General features: G+C 43.6%; 1 protein-coding gene across 7 annotated transcripts in view; it reads left to right on the forward strand.

Moving 5' to 3' along the window:
• The first annotated feature begins 1,065 nt into the window (after positions 1-1,065).
• Positions 1,066-20,775, forward strand: part of LOC126191152 (eukaryotic translation initiation factor 4E-binding protein Mextli) — a 126,573-nt gene continuing 106,863 nt past the window's right edge. The window contains exon 1 of one of the 7 annotated variants that reach the window (XM_049931917.1): positions 1,066-1,311. Coding sequence is in view for 5 of the 7 variants with exons in the window: in XM_049931919.1 (XP_049787876.1) it covers positions 1,519-1,526 (8 nt within the window). In the remaining 2 variants the exon portion in view is untranslated. Of the gene's footprint in view, positions 1,312-1,384; positions 1,527-20,775 lie in introns of those variants that run through there. The other 6 variants (XM_049931918.1, XM_049931919.1, XM_049931916.1 and 3 more) reach the window with 6 other exon arrangements.

The following is a 20,775-nucleotide window of genomic DNA, read 5'->3' on the forward strand; positions in this document are numbered from 1 at the left end:
CAGTCTTTAATCACAATATAAAGTCCTTCGACGATGACCCGTTTCAGTCAGTAGTGACCATCTTCAGATCTGTTCTACACCGTGTCCTAATGTGCTAAAGTAGTAATGGCATCGTCGAAACATATAAATACACTCAGTAACTATGTCGCAGCTGGTGAAACTAGTGCAACTTAATCCTTGCACATAATGTTGTTTTAATGGCCAATTAAAGGTGTACAAAGTTGAAGTAAACCCGTGATCCCAATGTCGTGGCCTCACATTGTGAGTATATATTTCCAAGTTCTTTATTTAACATAGTGGTATGATCTGAAATAATATTTTCCTTTTACAGCTCGCATTTTGAGCTTATATGAAATGTTCTATGCATTTCAGTCAGTTCATTATCTTGTCTTTAAAATAGTTCTTTATTTAATAATGCGCCATTAGAAATGAAACCATGATTTATAGTGAATTTTTTTTGTCGTTTCAAGGGACCTGGGATAACAGTGGAATATAATTCACTGATTATTTGTGGATCTGGGCACTGAAGGAAGAGAGGCAGCATTTTGTATTTTAACAGGACTTGTACAACAAATGTTAACTGTTGTGTTTTTCATTGCAATAATTACAATAAAATAAAAAATACGTAATACATTACATATGTTCCTGAACTGTTAAAATCCCATTACTCTGATGTATGTATATTAATGTCGTCTAAGCAAATTATACAAATCAGCCAGAGGTAAAAACCTTCGATTTGCGTACTGTCAGGGGAGTTTTAGTGTCCAATAAGCTTACCGTTTATATTATAAAATTTAAATGTTCCTTCCTACATTAAAAATTTAAAGAAACAGACCTTTCTCTTAATAAGCACATGCTATATTCTATGACGTTAGCTCACATTCAAACATTTGTAACGGACGAGTGAGAAGATATTTTGTATTGACTCTATAGTATCTGACCAAGTGAAATATTAATTGGCAAATAACAGATAATATAGTAATTACAGTGGGACTAAAAATAAGTTGGAAGACAAGAAAGCAGAGAAAAACTTTAGTGGCGAACCACAGATTACTCTATCTTTGCTGTGGGCTATTAGAAAGTTGGAATCGAGAGACTGAGAGAAAGCAATATGCGTGACGCATGGGGCATTTGGCCACATAGTGGTAAAGTTATACGTGCGCATTAGGCTATTCACACGACTATCCTTGGAGCTTTGTTTTCAACTAAAGGATTATCTGTGGCTGGTGTACATATATAGTGTGTACTACGACGTTTATATAGTGAGTATTGCAGTTGTGGGTGTGCTGCATGACACTGTATTTAAACGATGTACGTATGCTGAACTGTATTAATATGTACAGTTTCGTATCAGCTCTTGTACAGTAACGTTACTGAGCATCTGAAAGCTGTATTTGTTACGAGGCAACACATAATTATCGGTTCGCATATTGTGCGTTACGATTAAGGAAAAACTGCGGTATTAAGTAACTGCAATTTTTCAGGTGACCTATGACAGCATAGGTAGTTCCACATCGTATGCATGGGTAAATTACTGCGTGTTGCTGATTATAGACTTTTTTGTTTATTAAGGTGTTTAAACATCAACATCAAGATTCAAAGCATGACATTTAAATAACTCTTTTTGGAAGCTCGATTACGTTTGTTGTCATTTAAATACTTCTTCGATAAAAAGAAATATTTCTCTTTGTGCAGAGCTATAAATTGTTAGTTTTTGAGACGAAGTAGGACTATATGCGCAATGAATGTAGGTCGTACCTCATTTTACTTTCTTTCCCCCTTTTTGTTGTAAGAGTTGTTTGGCGCGGTTTACTGGCCATACCTGAAGTACTTTCTCTCACTTTTTTTTTTTTTTTAAGTATCATTTGTTGCGCAGCGTTATACATTTTCTCGACGCGAAACTGGTCTGCGTCAGTTTATCTTTATTCATGCTTGATGTACGGTGTGGAAAAACTACCACGTCTTTCGATACCTATTGCTATTTATGATCTGCGTGTATTGTTTGAGGATACCTATTGCTATTTATGATCTGCGTGTATTGTTTGAGGAAAAAATATATATGCAGATATTTAACAAGAACACTATTCTCCCTGGTGTTATGTGCCGATCCTGTAGAAGCTTTTAAGTTCAGACAGGTAGTCGTGAAATTGAATTTTTATCCATGCACAGTAGATATTTTGCATCTACAGCTTATGAAACTATTGGGGAAAATGAACAACTTAATATTACTCAGTCTATGATGTAATAGAGTTGTGTGTGTTTGGGGTTAATTATTCTCAAAATCTTATCATCTATGAAGATTGAGACTAATATTTACGAATTTGACTTCGCTCACAGGGAGCTAGTGGATGTCGTTCGTATATGGTGTCATTCACAATCTTCTATATGGTTAAGAGATGCACAGGTTTAGTATGTATACTTCATTGTTCACATTTTGTCTTCGCATACTGTAGTTCATTGAAGCTAAAGATTCTTTGTTGTACACACTGTGAACAGCACAGTGAAGAATATATATGTTGCAAGACCAGTATTACAAATCTTGGAATCTGATTCCCCCCTCCCCCCCCCCCTCCGAAAGTAGTAAGATAATTCGTGTTCACATACGACAAATTGCCCTGCTATTATCTTGCATCAATGTATCATAATTGTCAAGGAACTGCTCAGACAGTATTACCTGTGTTTTTTATTCCAGTTTTAAGAACTTCATCATCATTTATTTCAAACAGCTTTATGCTGTCAAAGAACACGGAATAACCCAATTTTACATTCATTCCCAAGCCGGATTTTTAGCAATGCTGTGTAGTTCACCTGCCTTCTTGCAATATTGGTTATATTACTTCTATTCAATGGCACAATAGAGAAGGGCCAATGTGAGTGCCAAATTTTGTGTCCTCAGTTTGTTTAGTTCAGACTAATGTAATTTTCTGAAAAACCTATATTGTGGATAGTTGTGAAGAAATGTCAGCTGTTGGTAGAAACAAGCATGTAACAGGGACTGCTTCTGATTTCATATCTTCTAGCAGCAAACAGTGCATAAAAATGTAAGAGTTTCTTTAAGCGGTCTGAAGTATTTTGCAACATTTGGAGCATCTGTCACTTTTTATTGTTTATTACTGTAGATGTGCATTTCCATGAAACCGTTATCTTTGTTACAGACATATTTCAATAATTGATTTAGCCTGAAGTTACTAACACCCAGAATCAGAAGTTATTTTCTGAAATTAAGACATCTTGAAAAGCCGTTTTTCATTGCTTGTTAGCTTCAACTGTGAACTCCTGTTGTCACTGAATCTGTTAATTCTGTTCTTTTTGCCCATATCCTTCAGTGCTCACAAAATAACATATTGCACATTCTCCATGCATATGAGTATATAAATATGTGTGGTGGGTAGAATAAAGGATTTTTCCATAGCACAGCCTGATCATTAACAGATCCTGTGTGAGTTGTGTATTAAGAGTACAATGAAATATTATTTGTGGAGTATAGCTGGATGGAACTGCATAACAAGAAAAACTTTAACCTCTGCACAAGCATTTCAAAAATTTTCGAAAATACCATTTTCTCACCTCAAGTTGCACTCTTCTTTTAGCAGCTAATTTAATATTTTAAATTGCACTGTTAATAATTCTTGAAGTGACGATTTATTGGGACAGAAATTTAAAAAAGGGTGGGAGTAACTTTAACCCAGTTCAGGTTAGTTTTGTCTGTGATAAACAAAAACAGTTTTCTCCATTCATAACAGAGGAACAAGTGTGGATTATTCTTTGTAATATGGGAGCATAGCTGAGTTTTTACTAGCCTTGTGAAAAGTGATGTCGGTGACTGTTTATGACTGTGATCTAGATTTATTATATGATGTGAAAATAAAAATGGCATTCCAATTCTAAAATCAAACTCCAAATGCTCGGGTGGAACTCCAAAATAAATTTCACTTGTCTTGCATACAATTTCTGCAATAGTTTCACAGCACTTTCATTCTCAAAACAAATCCTGTCTTTCATTTGCCTTTCCTACTACTGTCATGTGTTCAGTCAGTTTTGTGTAGCTTCATATAGTTACCCCAATATATTTAAATGTGGCACTCCAGAAGTCTACTGTTAATCTTGTAATGTTTATCGTCAGTGCACCTCCTCAAATGTATTATCTTGTTACATATTTCCTAACACTCGTACAGTGGTGATGCTTTAGTGAAGATTACAACTTTAAGTATTGTGCTTGTGCTTTTCAGTTTGTCACTATGGATCACATTTGTCCTTCAAATTTGTGGTTTTAATATTTCTGTATGTAAATGCAGTATATCAAAGGAAGGGTGCTCTGATAATTCTCCCAGTACCTATGATTTTTAGGTTTATATCAAATTGCTGGTAATGTTTTTGTCATCTATTTAGAATGATTTGCCAAGCAACTATTTTGTAGGTATCATTTGCCAATTTATGTGCACTGAGCATTTTCTCTATAGTTATTTGTTTTATTTCAACAGAGAACAATTTACTGTAGTTACTGTATCTGTCTATTTTGATAATAGTCCTACGCTTTTTGCTTTTCATTGTTTTAGCACTGTGTGATAGAAGAGTGGTGCATGCATTTAGTGAAACATTCCATTGAGGATACTGTGTAAACCCCATAGAGGAAAAAAGTGTACCTGATACTCAAATGTTTTGGTAAACTTCGAGAGGTAGCCATTTCTGTGGCAAGGTGATGCTCATGCAGGAGCATCTGGTTGGTGTGGATGGCTCCAAGGTGGGCAAAATGCAATGAAAAGACAATACTATCTGAAGCTGATGGCCATATGCCCCCTATAATCTTGCTGGACAGGTTATATTTATGAAATGCAAATAAACTCAATCCTAAGACTTGTCCTTCCGTATTTATGTTGTGGGAGGAAAAGGAATGTGCGAGGAGGACTGAAAGATACTATGATTGACACTAGAGCATTGATTCTGACAGCAAATGCAGTTCACTCCCAGAAAAGATAAAAATAAAGGTGTCAAACCGTATGAACAGTGTCCATGCAACATTACAAATGGTATCTATTACGTTATGCATCATTCCTCTGCCTCAACCAATCTATGGAGTTTGCACTGGCCGTTTTACAAGAATGCTTAATATGAAAAACCACAACTATGTTCGGGAAGGTTATTCATCTCTGCTCACTCTCTTGCTGGGTGGTTAAAAATAGAGCATAAAAGAAGAGTACAAAACCTTTATTAGATTAATGTGCCTTGAAGCTTGAAATAGGTATGGATGCATGGATGACCAAATTTTGGTAGTAGCAGCCAATGTGTAACCTACAAAAGAAAATGGGATCATTCTGACCCCCACCACCTAGCTCACCTCAGCACTAAGCCCGGATGGCCTGAGCCCACTCACATAATTGTTCTCATTGGTGTCATCGTGGAGTGTTTCTTGCATGGGATTAAGGTTTTCTGTCTTTCAGTCCAAGAGCCATGGTGGACAAGTCTGTTCTATGATAATCGTTTTGTTCAGTAACAAACAAATTCCCCATTCAGAAATTATGTATGCTGATGGATTGAATGTTGATTGCCAAGTGTGTTATGTTTGAAAAGCCACAGATGGCTGTGAACAATACTGTGGTAAAGGTATGTAGTGTCTTATCTGCAGAATTACAGGGTTGGGCAAAGAAAAGCAGCCCAGGCAAGTGGTTACAATTGGACATGAATTTATGTCTATAATCACACCACGTGTGTGCCTGCCACGTGAACCGAACTGGTTCATAGCATAGTGCAGACTGTGTCAGTGTGAGTGAGCAGTACTAGTGGGGGCGATGGTACTAACAGTAGAGCAGTGGGTGTTTGTTGTGGAAAGTTGCATTACAGTAGTCATAAAAACTGTTGGTCAGTTGTTTGCTTTGAAGTTCAGTGGTATCAAAGTGCCAGCAAAGAGTGCCATGCAGTGCTTAGACTGAAAATGGCGTCAGACAGGATCTGTTTTCAACAAGTCGGAAAGCATTCCGAAACGTTTCGGCACACCAGAAAATGTGGCTGCAGTTCGTCAGAAAATGCTTCAGAGTCCTGCCAAATTAATCTGATGCCTTTTGCAAAAGACTGGCATGTCATGTCAGTCGTGCAGACGAATGATTCACCTGGACCTGTTCTTCTCGGGGCCACTTTTGTTTGCACACCTTGTAATAGCTATTATGTGAATCCCCAGGAGACTCAAAATTGAAACTTCGTGGCATATTAAAACTGTGTGTCGGACCAAGACTTGAACTCGGGATCTTTTGTAATCATGTGCATGGAGAACATTGGGCACCAGGCCATTGCAATACTTGAAGCTTTCTCGCATTGGAATCTTATTCTTGACTGTCTTTTTCTCAGCTTGGTCTCTAGGACAAAATCTCCATTGACAGCCTAGCTTGTTCATAGGACATAAATTAATGATTTTCGTTCTTTATTTATTTTACACCAATTATGTTGGTTAACTCATGTTTGGCCTCCGCTTTTTGAAATGTTTTACAGAAATGCAAACTTGCAAGACATGTGGGGAAGGTCACAAAATACCCAGTGTGATAGCTAGTGCAAGCATAGGCTGTCTGGTACCCATACAGGTGGCCAGTTCTCTGTCTGGGTGGTTCCCATGGGGAGATTTCTCCTTAGAAGTAAGTGGTGTTGTGTCGTACCTCTCATCAAGTGAAAAGACCAAAGTTATGAGCCAATGGCTGTGTGGCACTGATAGACTCTTCAGACAGATTTGAAAGTGTCAGCGCAACTTGAACGTTCCTACCTTGGCCATGCCAGGGGAGGAAAGCTGAATCACTTTCCCCTCTGTTCCTTGTTTGCACATGGACTGATGCAGGGTCCTTTCTTTCCACTTTGTTCTTTGCAGATAATATGAAAAATGTGCTTGAAGAAATTTATTCTTTCATGGTTCTGTATTAATTTAAATAGTTAATCCTACTCAGTCTTGAGTGCTGCCCTCTTACAAGAAAATTGGTGACATAACTATTACCGTAGCACTTTACAAGAACCTGAAGACAGTACAGACCTTAATTTTTGACCAGGAATTATTGCTGCAGATGGATGAAGCATTCCTCAAAGCATTGGAAAAATGAGTGGCCATTTCATATGTTGTGTACATTGAGGTCTGCCAAACAGTGAGATTGGTACCAGAACATTCATCCATACTGTTGAAGGGAGCTCACTTCCGAAGAAAGTTAAAACTGTAGTCTGTCATTCTCATGTGAAGCTGCATAACTTTCAGAGGCTGTGGTTGGCCTCTACCATTCTTTGTCAATAGCAGAGCTATTCACCCGTCCTGATCCCCAGACTGTGCTATCCTAATTAAAGGACGAGAAATCCAGGAACTTAATGTTTCGGATTGCCTCTCAGTTTTTGGAGCCTGGAAAAAGAAAACTGCTTATCCTGTCCCAATAGTATTGAATTCTGCCAGTACTGTGACCAGGCCATCAGCAGTATCTCAAGTACTTACTGTGCATTCCTCTGACAGTCATGCGAATATAGTAACCCATGGGGGGAGATAGGACACTCCATTCCCTACACCCTGCAGACCCCAGGGCTTTATGCTCCTCTTCAGTTCCTACTTCCCATAGTGGAGAAGTCCTTGCAAGAGCCTTAACCCTAGAGAGTGGTTATAGAAAAAAAGATGACATGTTACTCCAGTTACCATGGAGATGTTAGATCTATCCACATTATGACTCCAAACCTATGTTGATTGTCGTCGTGCCCCCACCAGTTACAGTTAGTAATTCTTGGGAAATGGCTATTCCCTTGATGCCTAACCATCACATCCTTAATGTGATAATTCAGTGGGAGTGGACTGGATATTATTGTCATCTGCGAGAACAATAACTAATGCCGTCCTGTTCAACTATCTGCATAGATGTTGAAGAAACACACTTGTCTAAGACCACCATACATGCTGATGGAACAGCACCAGAGAGAGCAACTGGTGGGATCCATACATTGGATGCCACAGTTGTCATCAGTTAATGGATTACGTATCATGCCGCATTGTGAGTGATAGTGAATGTGTGAATGATCACAGTAATCACAATTTGCTCCATTTATTTACCATCAGGCAGGGCAGTTATGAATCTTGAGATAACTTCTTTGACTTGAGCGCTCTCCACCCCCGCGCTCTCCTTTTTCCCCATTCGCTCACTTTGGGATTTCAAAGCACATTTCCCCATACAGGGGAGTACTACATTGTCTGCTAGGGTCCCTCTGATTGACAGAATTCTCTCCAAGCTTGATCTGTCTCTCCTCAGTAATTCTCTTACATCCCTATGCACTTCATCATCACCCATGGCACTGTTTTGGTTATCAATGTTATGATTCCCCCCCCCCCAACCCACCAAAAAAGAAAAAAATCTTGTGACTTTGTTACAGTGGTTACTATATGGGGTCAGTGATCACTTTTCTAATGATCCTGTCATTGCCAGACTGATTGATTGCTACACTAGGCTCTCTGAGGGACCAGCTAGGTTGCTGCCGTCTTCATCTCCTCTTCATGAGAATGTGTTGACAAGGATGTCGGAGATGTCTGCTGTGATCTGCCATGTCATGGGAAATGCTTGACCCCTTTCTACAGGCCACATTATCAGATGGTCCAACATGTGACTGCGATTCAGACTCCATCTACTCGTGATGTTAAACAATATTTAGCTACAGGGTTTTCCCTTTGCAATGGAGGGATGGTGTCATCTTAATCTTTAAACCAGGCAAAAATGCTTCAGCTGTACACAGTTGCCAACTGATTAGTCTCGCCATTATAAAGTCTTAGAGATAAAACCTGATTTAAAGCACCAATAAAATGCCACCCCTCAGAATTCTGTCAGGCCATATGCACGAACTGGCAGCACTGTACAGTATGAAAGTGTCGGGAGGAAGTGTTGTGTTCTACTCAAAGTGCTGTGACGTAGTGCAGTGTATACACAGTGTCTCAAGTTTGAATCCACTCCTTCCTTTATTTTTTAAACCACATGTGACTATATGCTAAAGGAATCTGTCTGACGAAACTCCAAAGGCAATGCACTTCATTTTCTAATACACCAGTAATAGCACCAACTTCCAGCAACAATTCTGCAAAACAGATCATGGCTGTGAAAATATCACGACAGCTTACGCTAGAGAGTTTACTCACGCATAGTGACCAGTTGCAACTTCCCACCTGTCATGCACCATCTGATCAGGTGATCACGACATGACGGTATGAGTGTTTTTTATCATTTGTCATTTTCTTATTATGGTTCTAGTGTTTATCTTGGTTTTAGATATTGGATTTTGTGTACTTGAAACATATGAATTGTGTGTAGGCATTGTAAAATAGTTACAAGTGAAAAATATTTTTCCCTTTGGGTTTAATCGAGGAGTGAAGGCATTGGAGACAGCTCAAAACCTCTGTATTGTGTTTTGACTAGAGTGCTTTAGGACAAAACACATCAGAAAAGCATTTTCGTTTTTCAGGAAAAATCATTCTGGCATGAATGGTGTTCCACAATCAAAGAGTCTTGATAACTGAGACGTGATGAACTGCAGCTATTTTACCTTCCTGGGACTTAGGCTTTCAGTGGGCAAGGTCCGAAAGTCCGGTGTAGGAGTACTGCATGCTCTAATATAAAAAAAAAGGGGGGGAGGGGGGTTAATATTAATACTTTCTTGCTTGGCCATTGTCAGTTCGCTCATTAAGCATTCCCAAGTAACATTGTTACTTGCGAAAAGTTGTTATGCTGTTGTTAACTTCTTGAGAAGAAATTAATGAATGAGGTAAGTTACTGGAAGTAGCAGATGACTTTTGATGGAGAAGTTTTCTTAAGATTTCCTTACCAATTTTTCGATCTGGCTACTTGTAGCTTTGTCACAAAATAGATAAAAATCTGGCCATCAACGAGACTGTAACCGTGAGCCAAAGCAGCCTTCACTTTACAGCTGACCTTGTTAACCTCAGAGCTAGCACAGGGCTGCAGCATTCATTTCTCCTTGATTGCCCCAACACAGATAAATCACAATATAAAAGAAGATATTAGTTGGTATTTCTTTATGGAACGATTTCCCTGGTCTCAAAACAGTAAATTGATAAGGTGTGACATAATGTTAAGGGAAAATCACTGAGATTATCCATTGGAAATAAGAAAATATCAAGTTGATTTTGTTGGGCAATTCTGTGCCATCCAGGAAGTAGTTTGATAGTCACAGGGCATGAAACATATTTTGCATTGTTGTTAAGTTTGTTAAATTACCAGCAGAAAGAATACCAGCCGGTGTGTTCCTTGAACAGGCTTGCTCTTGGAAAGTTCACACTTCAAAGACACAATGGTGCCTGCTGCCATGTAGTTACAAGGAGACTAGGTGCACTAATTGCAAACTAAATATCATAAATTAGTAGCTGCTACAATCATATTTCATTTTCTGCATTAAGCTTACTGAAAACTACAAAGGTCACTCATGTGATTCCCATCTTTGGATTCTCCCCATTGGTTATGCTGTAAGCATCATTAGTAGGCAACACATCTTTTTATAATTATAGATTCAGAAAATATTTTTCTTGAGATCACTGTCGTTTGCACTATCCCCTAAAATAAAAAAGAAGGGGGGAGGGGGCAGCACGTGAATGAAGACGGAACACAGCATTGATTGCAGGACATGAACATCCATGGGGAGACCTTGTAAGCCACGTATAACACAAAGTTCCAAATGAAAAAAACTGCTGCTGTGCAGGAAACCATACCCAGTGACCAAAAAAGTGGGCTCGGAAAGCCATTGAAAATGAGAAAAGTAAATTTATGCAGCACAAGTTACATGAAGCTTCTGCTAACGTGAAAGGAGAAGTGACTATCAAAATGTGGAACAAGCATCCAGTAATCTCTAGAATAAGCCATCCTGCAACAAAACTGGCAGTCTCTAAATACTTCAAAGAATAAAAAATATCATCTACTCACTATGATTAAAATACAGCTGCTGCTGGTACCTTACCAATAAAACAAAAAATGGTTATGTCAAAGTGCTTTTCAACTTGTAATACACTTGAACAAAAAGAACCCAAAATAACAGATTTACCAAGCTGAGCATAGTGCTGACATTGACCCAGCTAGCCTTGCCTATGCTATGTCACCAACCCTTGGGTTTGGCAGCACGTGCCCCGGTTACCCATGGGTGTGGCGAACATCCTTGCCAACTCGCCATCCTGCAGGTCTGGAGATTAGAATAGGCCTGAGGTATTCCTGCCCGTTGCAAAAGGTGACTAAAAGGAGTCTCACATGTTTCGGCCTTTATATGATGGTCCCCTGTAGGATTTGACCCTCATTTTTTAAAGTTTTCCCGAAGAGCGAGTCAGTTGGAAGGGTGCCTTACATGGTGCGTTGTGTCCATCGTGCCTTGAAATCTTTAGCCCACTTTCTTGTCCTCGCACTGCGGTCCAGCTCATTATCCATCTCTTGGGCGAGGACACCTTCCTGGATGCGTTTTCCACCATACACTATGCAGTGTCGCTTTCTGCGCCGATGATGATCGTGGACTTCTTTGCACCTCATATCCAGCACAGTAGCCAATCAGTTGTGGTGGGGCCGGAATATACCCTGTTGGTTGTAGCCCCCTGACAACACAGGGATCAGTCTGCTGATTGATGTGCCGTTAACTCCCCACATATGCCAAGGAGTAGATGCCCATCATCCTGGGGTATCGGGACTCCCAGCACTGGCCATCCTGCCAAGTGGCCTTTGCTGCGACTGGGTGGTGCCCGTGGGGAGGCCCCCTGGTCAGAGTGGGTGGCATCAGGGCGGATAACGTGTGATGAAGTGTACAACGTCACCACTTGCTGGTGATCAAACACCAGCAGTCCCTAAGCATTCCAAGTCTCAGTATAATTCAAGGAAGTACTAGGTACAACTTTGCTTCCGTTGTTTTTTCTTGAAGTTCGGGGCTTTATTGTGAAAAAAAAAAATTATGATTTGTAGTATTCTCCATCGCTGGCCATTACATTCTCCCATCTTTCGGATCGCATACGAATCCCATGGCAGAAGAACTGGGTGTCTTTTTATGGGGATCTATGAATCGATTACCGAGCGAGGTGGTGCAGTGGTTAACATACTGGACTCGCATTTGGGAGGACTACGGTTCAATCCCATCTCCAGCCATCCTGATTTAGGTTTTCCGTGATTTCCGTAAATCGCTTCAGGCAAATGCCGTGATGGATCCTTTGAAAGGGCACGGCCGATTTGCTTCCCCATCCTTCCCTAACCCGAGCTTGCGCTCCGTCTCTAATGACCTCGTTGTCGACGGGACGTTAAACACTAAATCTCCTCTTCCTCCTCCCTATGAATCGATTCAATTTTGCACTTGTTCATATGATCGGAAGTGCTGGTCAGCCAGACTGTATGCCACTGATCGAAAAAGGTGGTAGTCAGAGAGACCACTGTATGGAGAATATGGCAGGAGGGATGGGGCTTCTCATTTCAACGTTTCCATGTTTATTTTGACAGGTTTTGTGACGTGGGGTCGAGCACTGACCTACTGCAAAATTACCTTTACGTGTTTCACTGTATTGTGGCCATTTATGTTTCAGTGCTGGGCTCGAATGTATCAATTGCTTTTAATAATGATGTCATGTGACTGTCTTCGTCTGTTTCACTAGCTATGAAAACGCTCTGTCTTCCACCACCGTCTTCGACGTCAAAATCACCATTCTTAAGGCATTGAAAACATTCTCTGTATGTTCTTCCACTAATAGTTCACTCACCATTGGTCTTGTCCAGAATTTTAAGAGCCACAGAAGCAGATTTCTTTATATTAAAGCAGAAAATTAAAACTTCCCACAAATGGCGAGAAATGGGTACATAAGTTAACATACTTAATCGAGAATAACCGTATGATGCAATCACAAATTGACTAATATTTTTATGGCATTATGTTTACAGATGCATAAGCTTATTGTATTACATCTATGATCAACCACCGAAACCCCACTTGCCGCTACTGCCGTCTATTGCAAAATGGTGGAAGCAAAGTTGTATACCTAATACGACCTTAAATCATTCCTCTCCCTGGCCACACCATGGGAGGAACGCCAGGCTAAGGATGGCAGCACACCTTATTCAACCTGGTACCTTGTATGTATAAGAACTAATGGGGTCTCCTTTGTTTTTATGAAGCCACAGTTTTTTGTAGAGCATTTAGAGGACATGTTTGGGGAGGTGGAGGGCTTGTCCAAAATGCGATCTGGGTCAGTCTTTATAAACACAGCATCCTCTGCCCAGTCACAGACTTTAATCACTTGTAACAAGTTGGGGGATGTTTCTGTTACCATCATGCCACATAAGAGCTTAAATATGATCCAGGGTATTATCTTCCACAGGGACCTTCTTTTGCAGTCTGCTGATGACCTGCTTGCCAATTTAGAGCGGCGAGGTGTTCATTTAGTGCGGCATGTCCATTGGGGTCCAAGGGATAATAAGGTTGCCACCGGTACCTTCATCTTGGCCTTCGAGGGTGACACTTTACCCGAGAAGGTAAAGGTGATGGTCTACCGCTGTGATGTCAAGCCATATATTACTCCCCCTGCTGTACTTCCAGTGTCACATGTCGACATGTCAAGAGTGTGGACGTCCATCACATCCCAGTAATCAATGTGCCCCACCTCCTATCTGTGTCCACTGTGGAGAGCATCATTCACCTTGCTCGCCAGACTGCAGGATTTTACAGAAAGAGAGTAAAATTGTGGAGTACAAGATCCTGGACCGACTGACCTACACTGAGGCTGAGAGAAAATATGAGTGCCTACATCCTGTGGCTATGACCACCTCATACACCGCTGCTACAAGAACAGTTGTAGCCCAATCAGTTCTGAGAATTCCAGTCAGAGCCAGAAGGCTACACCTGCCCCCTTGATGGTGGGGGGGGCACTACCCCCCCCCCCCCCCCCCCCAACCATCGGGGACACCAGTCCCCACTTCTCAGCCGGAGAAGCACAAGTCTTCTTTGGCTCCTCTCGCCAGGTTTCTGCTAATGGAAGAAAAACACCTGCCAGTGGCTGAAATGCCCGAAAGCAGCTGGTTGTAGGGCTTCACAATCACCCTCAGCCCTAGAGACTGAATCAGTGAAGCCCTCCCAGCCAGAGAAACCCAAGGAGCAGTGGGAAAAGTCCAGAAAGAAGACCCCTAAGACCAAGGAAATTGCGGTGCACCCACACCACCGCTACCTACAAGCTCTGCATCTGGGGATAAGGTGGAGATTCTTGCATCTGCTGAGGACTCAGATCTCGTTGGACCCTCAGACATAAATTGATATAGACTGGTCAGGCAATAAGTTGGTGGCAGCAGGTGAACCTGAGGCAAAATGCCTCATTGAATGTTCTATGCCTTCCCAGTCTCACGATGACGTCATCCTCCAGTGGAATTGCGGCAGTTTTTTCCACCACCTGGCTAAACTACGGCAACTGTTAAGCTTTATACCTGCTTTCTGCATTGCCCTCCTGGAAACCTGGCTCCCGGCAATGCGGACCCCTGCCCTCCGCGGCTATAAGGGATATTACAGGAACCATAGTGATATAATCTAGTGTCAGGTGGAGTTAACGTTTATGTCCTAAACTCAGTCTGTAGTGAAACTGTGCCCCTTCCAACTCCTCTTGAAGCTGTGGCTGTCAGAATAAGGACGACACAGGAAATAACTGTCCGCAATGTATATCTTCCTCCAGAAGATGCATTACCCCTGAATTTATTATCTGCACTGTTTGATCAACTCCCTAAACCTTTCCTACATTTGGAAGATTTTAATGCCCATAACCTCTTGTGGGGTGGCACAGTGCTTATTGGCTGTAGCAGAGATGCCAAAACTTCACTGTCTCAATTCGACCTCTGTCTCTTAAATACTGGACCCCCACACATTTCATTGTGGCTCATGGTAGTTACTCAGCCATTGATTTATCAATTTACAGCCCAGGACTTCTTCCATCTATCCACTGGGGAGTACATGATGTGTGGTAGTGACCACTTCCCCATCTTCCTGTCACTGCCCCAGTGTCAGGCCCACGGATGCCTGTCCAGATGGGCTTTAAAAAAGGCGGACTGGGGAACTTTTCACCTCTGCGGTCACCGTTGACTCTCTCCCACATTGTAACATTGATGTGCTTGAGCAGGTGACTACACCCCCACCCCCACCCCAAGGCGATCCATTGGTGGTTGCCGGAATTCGCTGAGGCAATTAAGGAGCATCAGTGAGCTCTACAGCAGCATTAGTGGCACCCTTCCCTGGAGCACCTCATAGCCCTTAAGTGGCTCCATGCCCACATTCGCCAGCTTATCAAAAGACGGAAGAAGGAGTGTTGGGAGAGATACATCTCGACTATTGGGTGCCATATGTCACCTTCCCAAATCTGGGCAAATATCAAACGTGTTTCCGGGTACCAGAGCCCAACAGGTGTTCCCAGTGTTACCAGTGCAAATGCAATTGCTGAGCACTTTTCTGAGCACTATGCTCGAGCCTCTGCGTTGGAGAACTACCCTCCAGCCTTTCGCACCCTCAAAAGGCAGATGAAAAGGAATGTCATCTTGTTCGCTACACCCCACAGTGAACCCTATAACCCCCCTTTCCAGAGTGGGAGCTCCTTAGTGACCTTGCACATTGCCCCGACACAGCTCCTGGCCAGATCGGATCCACACCTGGTTGCCACCTCTTTTTTTTTTTTTTTTTTTTTTTTTTTTTTTTTTTTTTACGAAAGCATGTGACACGACCTGGCAACATTATATCCTTGCCACATTATACAAGTGGGGTCTCAGAGGCCCACTCCTCATCTTTTTATTCAGAATTTCCTGTCGCTTTGTACTTTCCGTGTCCAAGTTAGTGTCTCCCATAGTTCCTCCCATATCCATGAGAATGGGGTACCGCAGTGCTCCGTATTGAGTGTATCTCTATTTTTAGTGACTATTAATAGCCTAGCAGTAGCTGTAGGGTTGTCGCTCTCACTTTCTCTGTATGCAGACAACTTCTGCATTTCGTACTGCTCCACCAGTACTGGTGTTGCTGATCGGCGCCTACAGGTAGCCATCCACAAGGTGCAGTCATGGGCTCTGGCCCACGGTTTCCAGTATCTGGTCGCAGAGTCGTGTGTTACGCAGTTCTGTCAGTGTCATACCGTTCATCCGGAACCAGAACTTAACCTTAATGACGACCCACTCTCTGTAGTGGAGATACTGATTCTTAGGACTTGCTTTCGACGCACGATTGACTTGGCTTCCTCACCTTCGTCAACTTAAGCGGAGGTGCTGGCAGCACCTCAATGCCCTCCACTGCCTGAGCAACACCAACTGAGGAGCAGTTCGCTCAACGCTGTTGCGGCTCTACAGAGCCCTTGTTCAATCTCCCCTTGACTATGGGAGTGTGGTTTATGGTTCGGCGGCACCCTCAGCATTGCATTTATATGACCCAGTGCACCAGTGTGGCATTCGCCTAGCGACAGGAGCTTTTAGGATGAGTCCAGTGACCAGCGTCCTGGTGGTGGCTGGAATCCCTCCATTGCAGGTTAGGCATGGGAAACTGCTCTCCAGTTATGTTGCACATGTTTGTAGTTCTCCTGCGCATCCGAATTACCGTCTCGTTTTCCTGCATACAGCGGTTCATCTCCTTCATCAGTAGACCAGGTCAGGGCTTACAATTGCAGTTCGTGTGCGATCGCTTCTCTCTGAACTAGAGTCCTTGCCTTTACCACCTATACTTAAGGTTCATTCATGAACACCTCCGTGGTGTACACCTAGGCCACGGCTTTCCCTGGACCTTTCATATGGCCCTAAGGAGTTGGTTAACCCTGCAACTCTCCACTGTCACTTCCTCTAGATTCTCGACGTGTACCGGGGCCATGAAGTGGTTTACACAGATGGCTCAGGGTCATGTTGGCTTTGCCTATGTCCATGGAGGACATACAGAGTAGCTCTCTGTACCAGATGACTGCAGTGTTTTCACTGCAGAGCTGGCGGCCATATCTCGTGCTCTTAGCACGTCCACTCATGCCCAGGCGAGTCATTTTTCCTGTGTTGACTGATTGAGCAGCCTACAAGCTGTTGACCAGTGCTACCCTTGCCATCCTTTGGTAGTGACCATCCAGGAGTCCACCTATGCCCTGGAACGGTCCAGTTGTTCAGTGGTGTTTGGACCCCAGGTCGCGTCGGAATTCCAAGCAAAAAACTTGCCGACTGGTTGGCCAAACAGGCTATGTGGAAACTGCTTATGGAGATCGGCTTCTCTGAAACTGACCTGCATTCAGTATTACGCCACAATGTTTTCGCATTTGGGAGACGGAATGGCATAACCTCAGTACGCACAAGAAGTTGCACGCCATTGAGGAATCTACGAGTGTGTGGAAGACTTCTGTGCGCACCTCTCACAGGGACTCTGTGGTTCTGTCAGTTCTGCATTGGCCATACATGGTTGTATGGTTACCTCCTCCATCGCGAGGATCCACCTCGGTGTCACTGTGGCTCACGAATGACGGTTGCCCATCTCTTGCTAGACTGCCCAGTTCTAGTTGCTCTGCGGCGTACTTTTAACTTTCCCAGCACCCTACCTTTGGTGTTGGGTGACAAAGCCTCAACAGCAGCTTTAGTTTTAAGTTTTATTCGTGAGGGTGAGTTTTATCATTTACTCTAAGTTTTAGCACATGTACTTTGTCCCTGTGTGTCCTCCACCCTAGTGCTTTCAGAGAGGAGGTTTTAATGTGTTACAGAGTGGCTGGCTTTTCCTTTTTATGCTCATGGTCAGCCAGCCCTGGTAACCAGCTTTCTTGTTTTAACCTCTTCTACCTGTTTCTTGCGTCTTTGTGGTTTTCGTGTCCCCTTTTGTCCATTTAAGTGTTTGCTGCCCTTCAGTTGTAGTTTTGGTTTTTCATTTGATTCTGTTTCGTGTTGTAAGTCTCATTCTCACCCTTGTGGCCCCCCAGGGGGTCCACAACTCTTTTGTGGATACATGCGTAGCGAGCACGGGACCCCGAGCTAATGTGGTCCTCCTTCCTTTCCGGGCTGCATACCTTCCTTTTCCGCATCCTTCCCTATCCCCCATCTTTGGCCCCCCTCCCCTCACCTCTGGCTCTTACCTACCCTTTCTCCCCCTCTGGGAGTATGGTTTGTGCCTACGTCCGGAGACGGATGCTCGTAAATGTCACACATTCTTCGCCTTCTCTGCTTGCATGTCTTCATCCTTCCTTTGTCCTTCTCTTTTCCTTACCTCTTCTCTTTCCCCTTTTCTCCGCTGCGGCATTTGAGACCTCTCTTCTTTCCTTTCCCTTTCTTGGTTTTCCCTTTCTCTTTCTTCCTCCCTGTGCGCATCTGAAGGCCGACCCACGCATTTTTGTGCGTAGCCGGTGACGGGGTAACATGTAATTCCCCGCCCGGGTAGACAGGTAGGACACATACGTACCCCCTGGTAACGGCCAGGCCCAGGGAGGGGTGATTACCTGAGCTGATAACTTCCGAAAGTGCCGATTGGTCCCTCCGTCCGTTTGTCGGGAGGTGTGACCTGAGGTGTGAACAATCACCTAAGGCGGGAGTCCCCTCAGAGAGGGCCCCCACAAGGGAGAAGCGCACCATCGGAGACGCTGGTAATCATGGGGGATTCTTCCGCAATGGTTTCCTCACCTTCCACTATGTCTGCTCACAAACGTAAGTTCACTGAGTCTCAGCCACAGACAGTTCTTCCATCGTTGCCACAGTTCCTTGTTGTTTCTCGGTCTGACGAAGGTCACGACTTCTCCACAGTCAACACTTTCATTATTCAGAAAGGTGTCGACGCAATTGCAGGTCCTGTAAAGTCTTGTTCCAGATTACGGAATGGCACCCTGTTGTTAGAAACAGTCAGTGCCCTCCAGGCACAAAAATTGCTGCGTACTTCTCTGCTCCACACCTTCCCTGTCCGGGTTGAAGCGCACCGCACTTTAAATTCCTCGCGTGGAGTCGTTTATACACGCTCCCTTGATGGATTGTCTGACGAAGAAATTCAGCACTACCTGTCTGACCAGGGCGTAACGGCTGTTCATAGTTATGAAAAGGGTTGACACGAACATCATTCCAACCTGCACTGGCTTCTTGACATTCGACAAAGTTCAACTTCCATCGAAAATCAAAGCAGGCTATGAGATAATTTCCGTTTGCCCTTACGTCTCAAACCCTATGTGTTGCTATCGGTGTCAGCGGTTCAATCACACCAGCCAGTCCTGTTCCAATCCGGCCAAATGTGTTACGTGTGGCAAGGATGCCCATGAGGGTGCTTGTCCACCTTCATCCCCTCGCTGCAATAACTGTATGGGTGACCATGCTGCTTCCTCTCGAGATTGCCCCGTTTTTAAAGACGAAAAGCTCATCCAGGAAATCAGAGTGACGGAAAAGGTGTCGAGCTTTGCTGCTCGAAAATTATTCGCCAGTCGCCAGCCCACCGTGCCTCAGACAGGAAAATACAGCACTGTCCTTGCTCCTCCACAGCCAACAAAGGAGGCGGCCACGCAGTCTTGCGACCTCATCTTTAGTGCCACGGTCGTCAGATCGGCCAGCGCAAAGATCGCCCGTTCAACCTCACCACTTTCGCCTGCCCACTCTATGGCTCACCCTTCATCGGGTTCTGCTAAATCTCGAGCCCAAAAATCAGACACCCAGACTTCGAAAAAAGAGCATACTCATGAAGATTTTTTACGTATCCCAACTTCACAACCATCGGTTCCTCCTCCATCTAAACATCATATTTCCAAGAAGGCTACTAAGAAACCCAGTTCATCTCCTCCTCCGCCAAGGCGTGTCCCATCTACAGCACCACCTGGCAGAAATTGCACTCGGCCGTCTTCTGTGTCGTCATGGTGCACTGCTGGCTGCTGATCAACCGGCCGATCGCTGGTGGCAGGAGCTGCTCCTGAACAACCTATGGATCAGGATCTTCTACCTTCGGCTGAATGCCATTCCATGCTGTCGGTCGCAAGCTCTGAGCAGTCGTTGAGTTGACGGCAACCTTGGTTACATTCCTCCATTTTCTGTTCACACTATGTCCATTATCCACTGGAATATCCACAGCATTCAAGCCAATCGGGATGAATTGTCGATCCTCTTACGATCCTACTCGCCGGTCATCTTCTGTCTTCAGGAAACAAAGCTGCGTCCCCATGACCGCTTTGTTCTCCCCCATTTTCAGTCCCTCTGATTTGATCTCCCCTCTGTTGAAGGCACTCGAGCCCATGGAAGACTCATGATTCTTCTCCATGATACTCTCCATTATCACCCAATCCACTTAAACACTTCCTTCCAAGCTGTCGCTGTCCGTCTTTCCCTTTCTGGATATACCTTTTCTCTTTGTACTGTATACATTCCATCATCCACACCAATGGCACAAGCTGATCTCCTTCATCTTCTTGGTCAGCTTCCACCCCCCTATTTGCTGGTTGGGGACTTCAGTGCCCACCACTCGCTTTGGGGATCTCCACATCCTTGTCCACATGGCTCACTATTGCTAGACGTCTTCCACCAAGCGGATCTAGTTTGCCTCAACACTGGGGTCCCTACATTTTTGTCTGCCTCCACGACAAATTTCTTTCATTTGGATCTTTCGGTCGGTACTGTTCCGCTAGCTCGGCACTTCGAATGGTTCACCCTTGATGATACACACCACTTTCCATGTGTCCTTAGACTGCACCCTCAACTGCCATATATGCGCCCGCGACGCTGGAAGTTTGCCCAAGCCGATTGGACACTTTTTTTGTCTCTAGCGACATTCGATGACAGTCACTTTCCCAGTGTCAACGATGAGGTCACACACATTACCGACGTTATTCTTACA

Source organism: Schistocerca cancellata, chromosome 6, assembly GCF_023864275.1.
Source record: "Schistocerca cancellata isolate TAMUIC-IGC-003103 chromosome 6, iqSchCanc2.1, whole genome shotgun sequence".
Taxonomy (NCBI): Eukaryota; Metazoa; Arthropoda; class Insecta; order Orthoptera; family Acrididae; genus Schistocerca; species Schistocerca cancellata.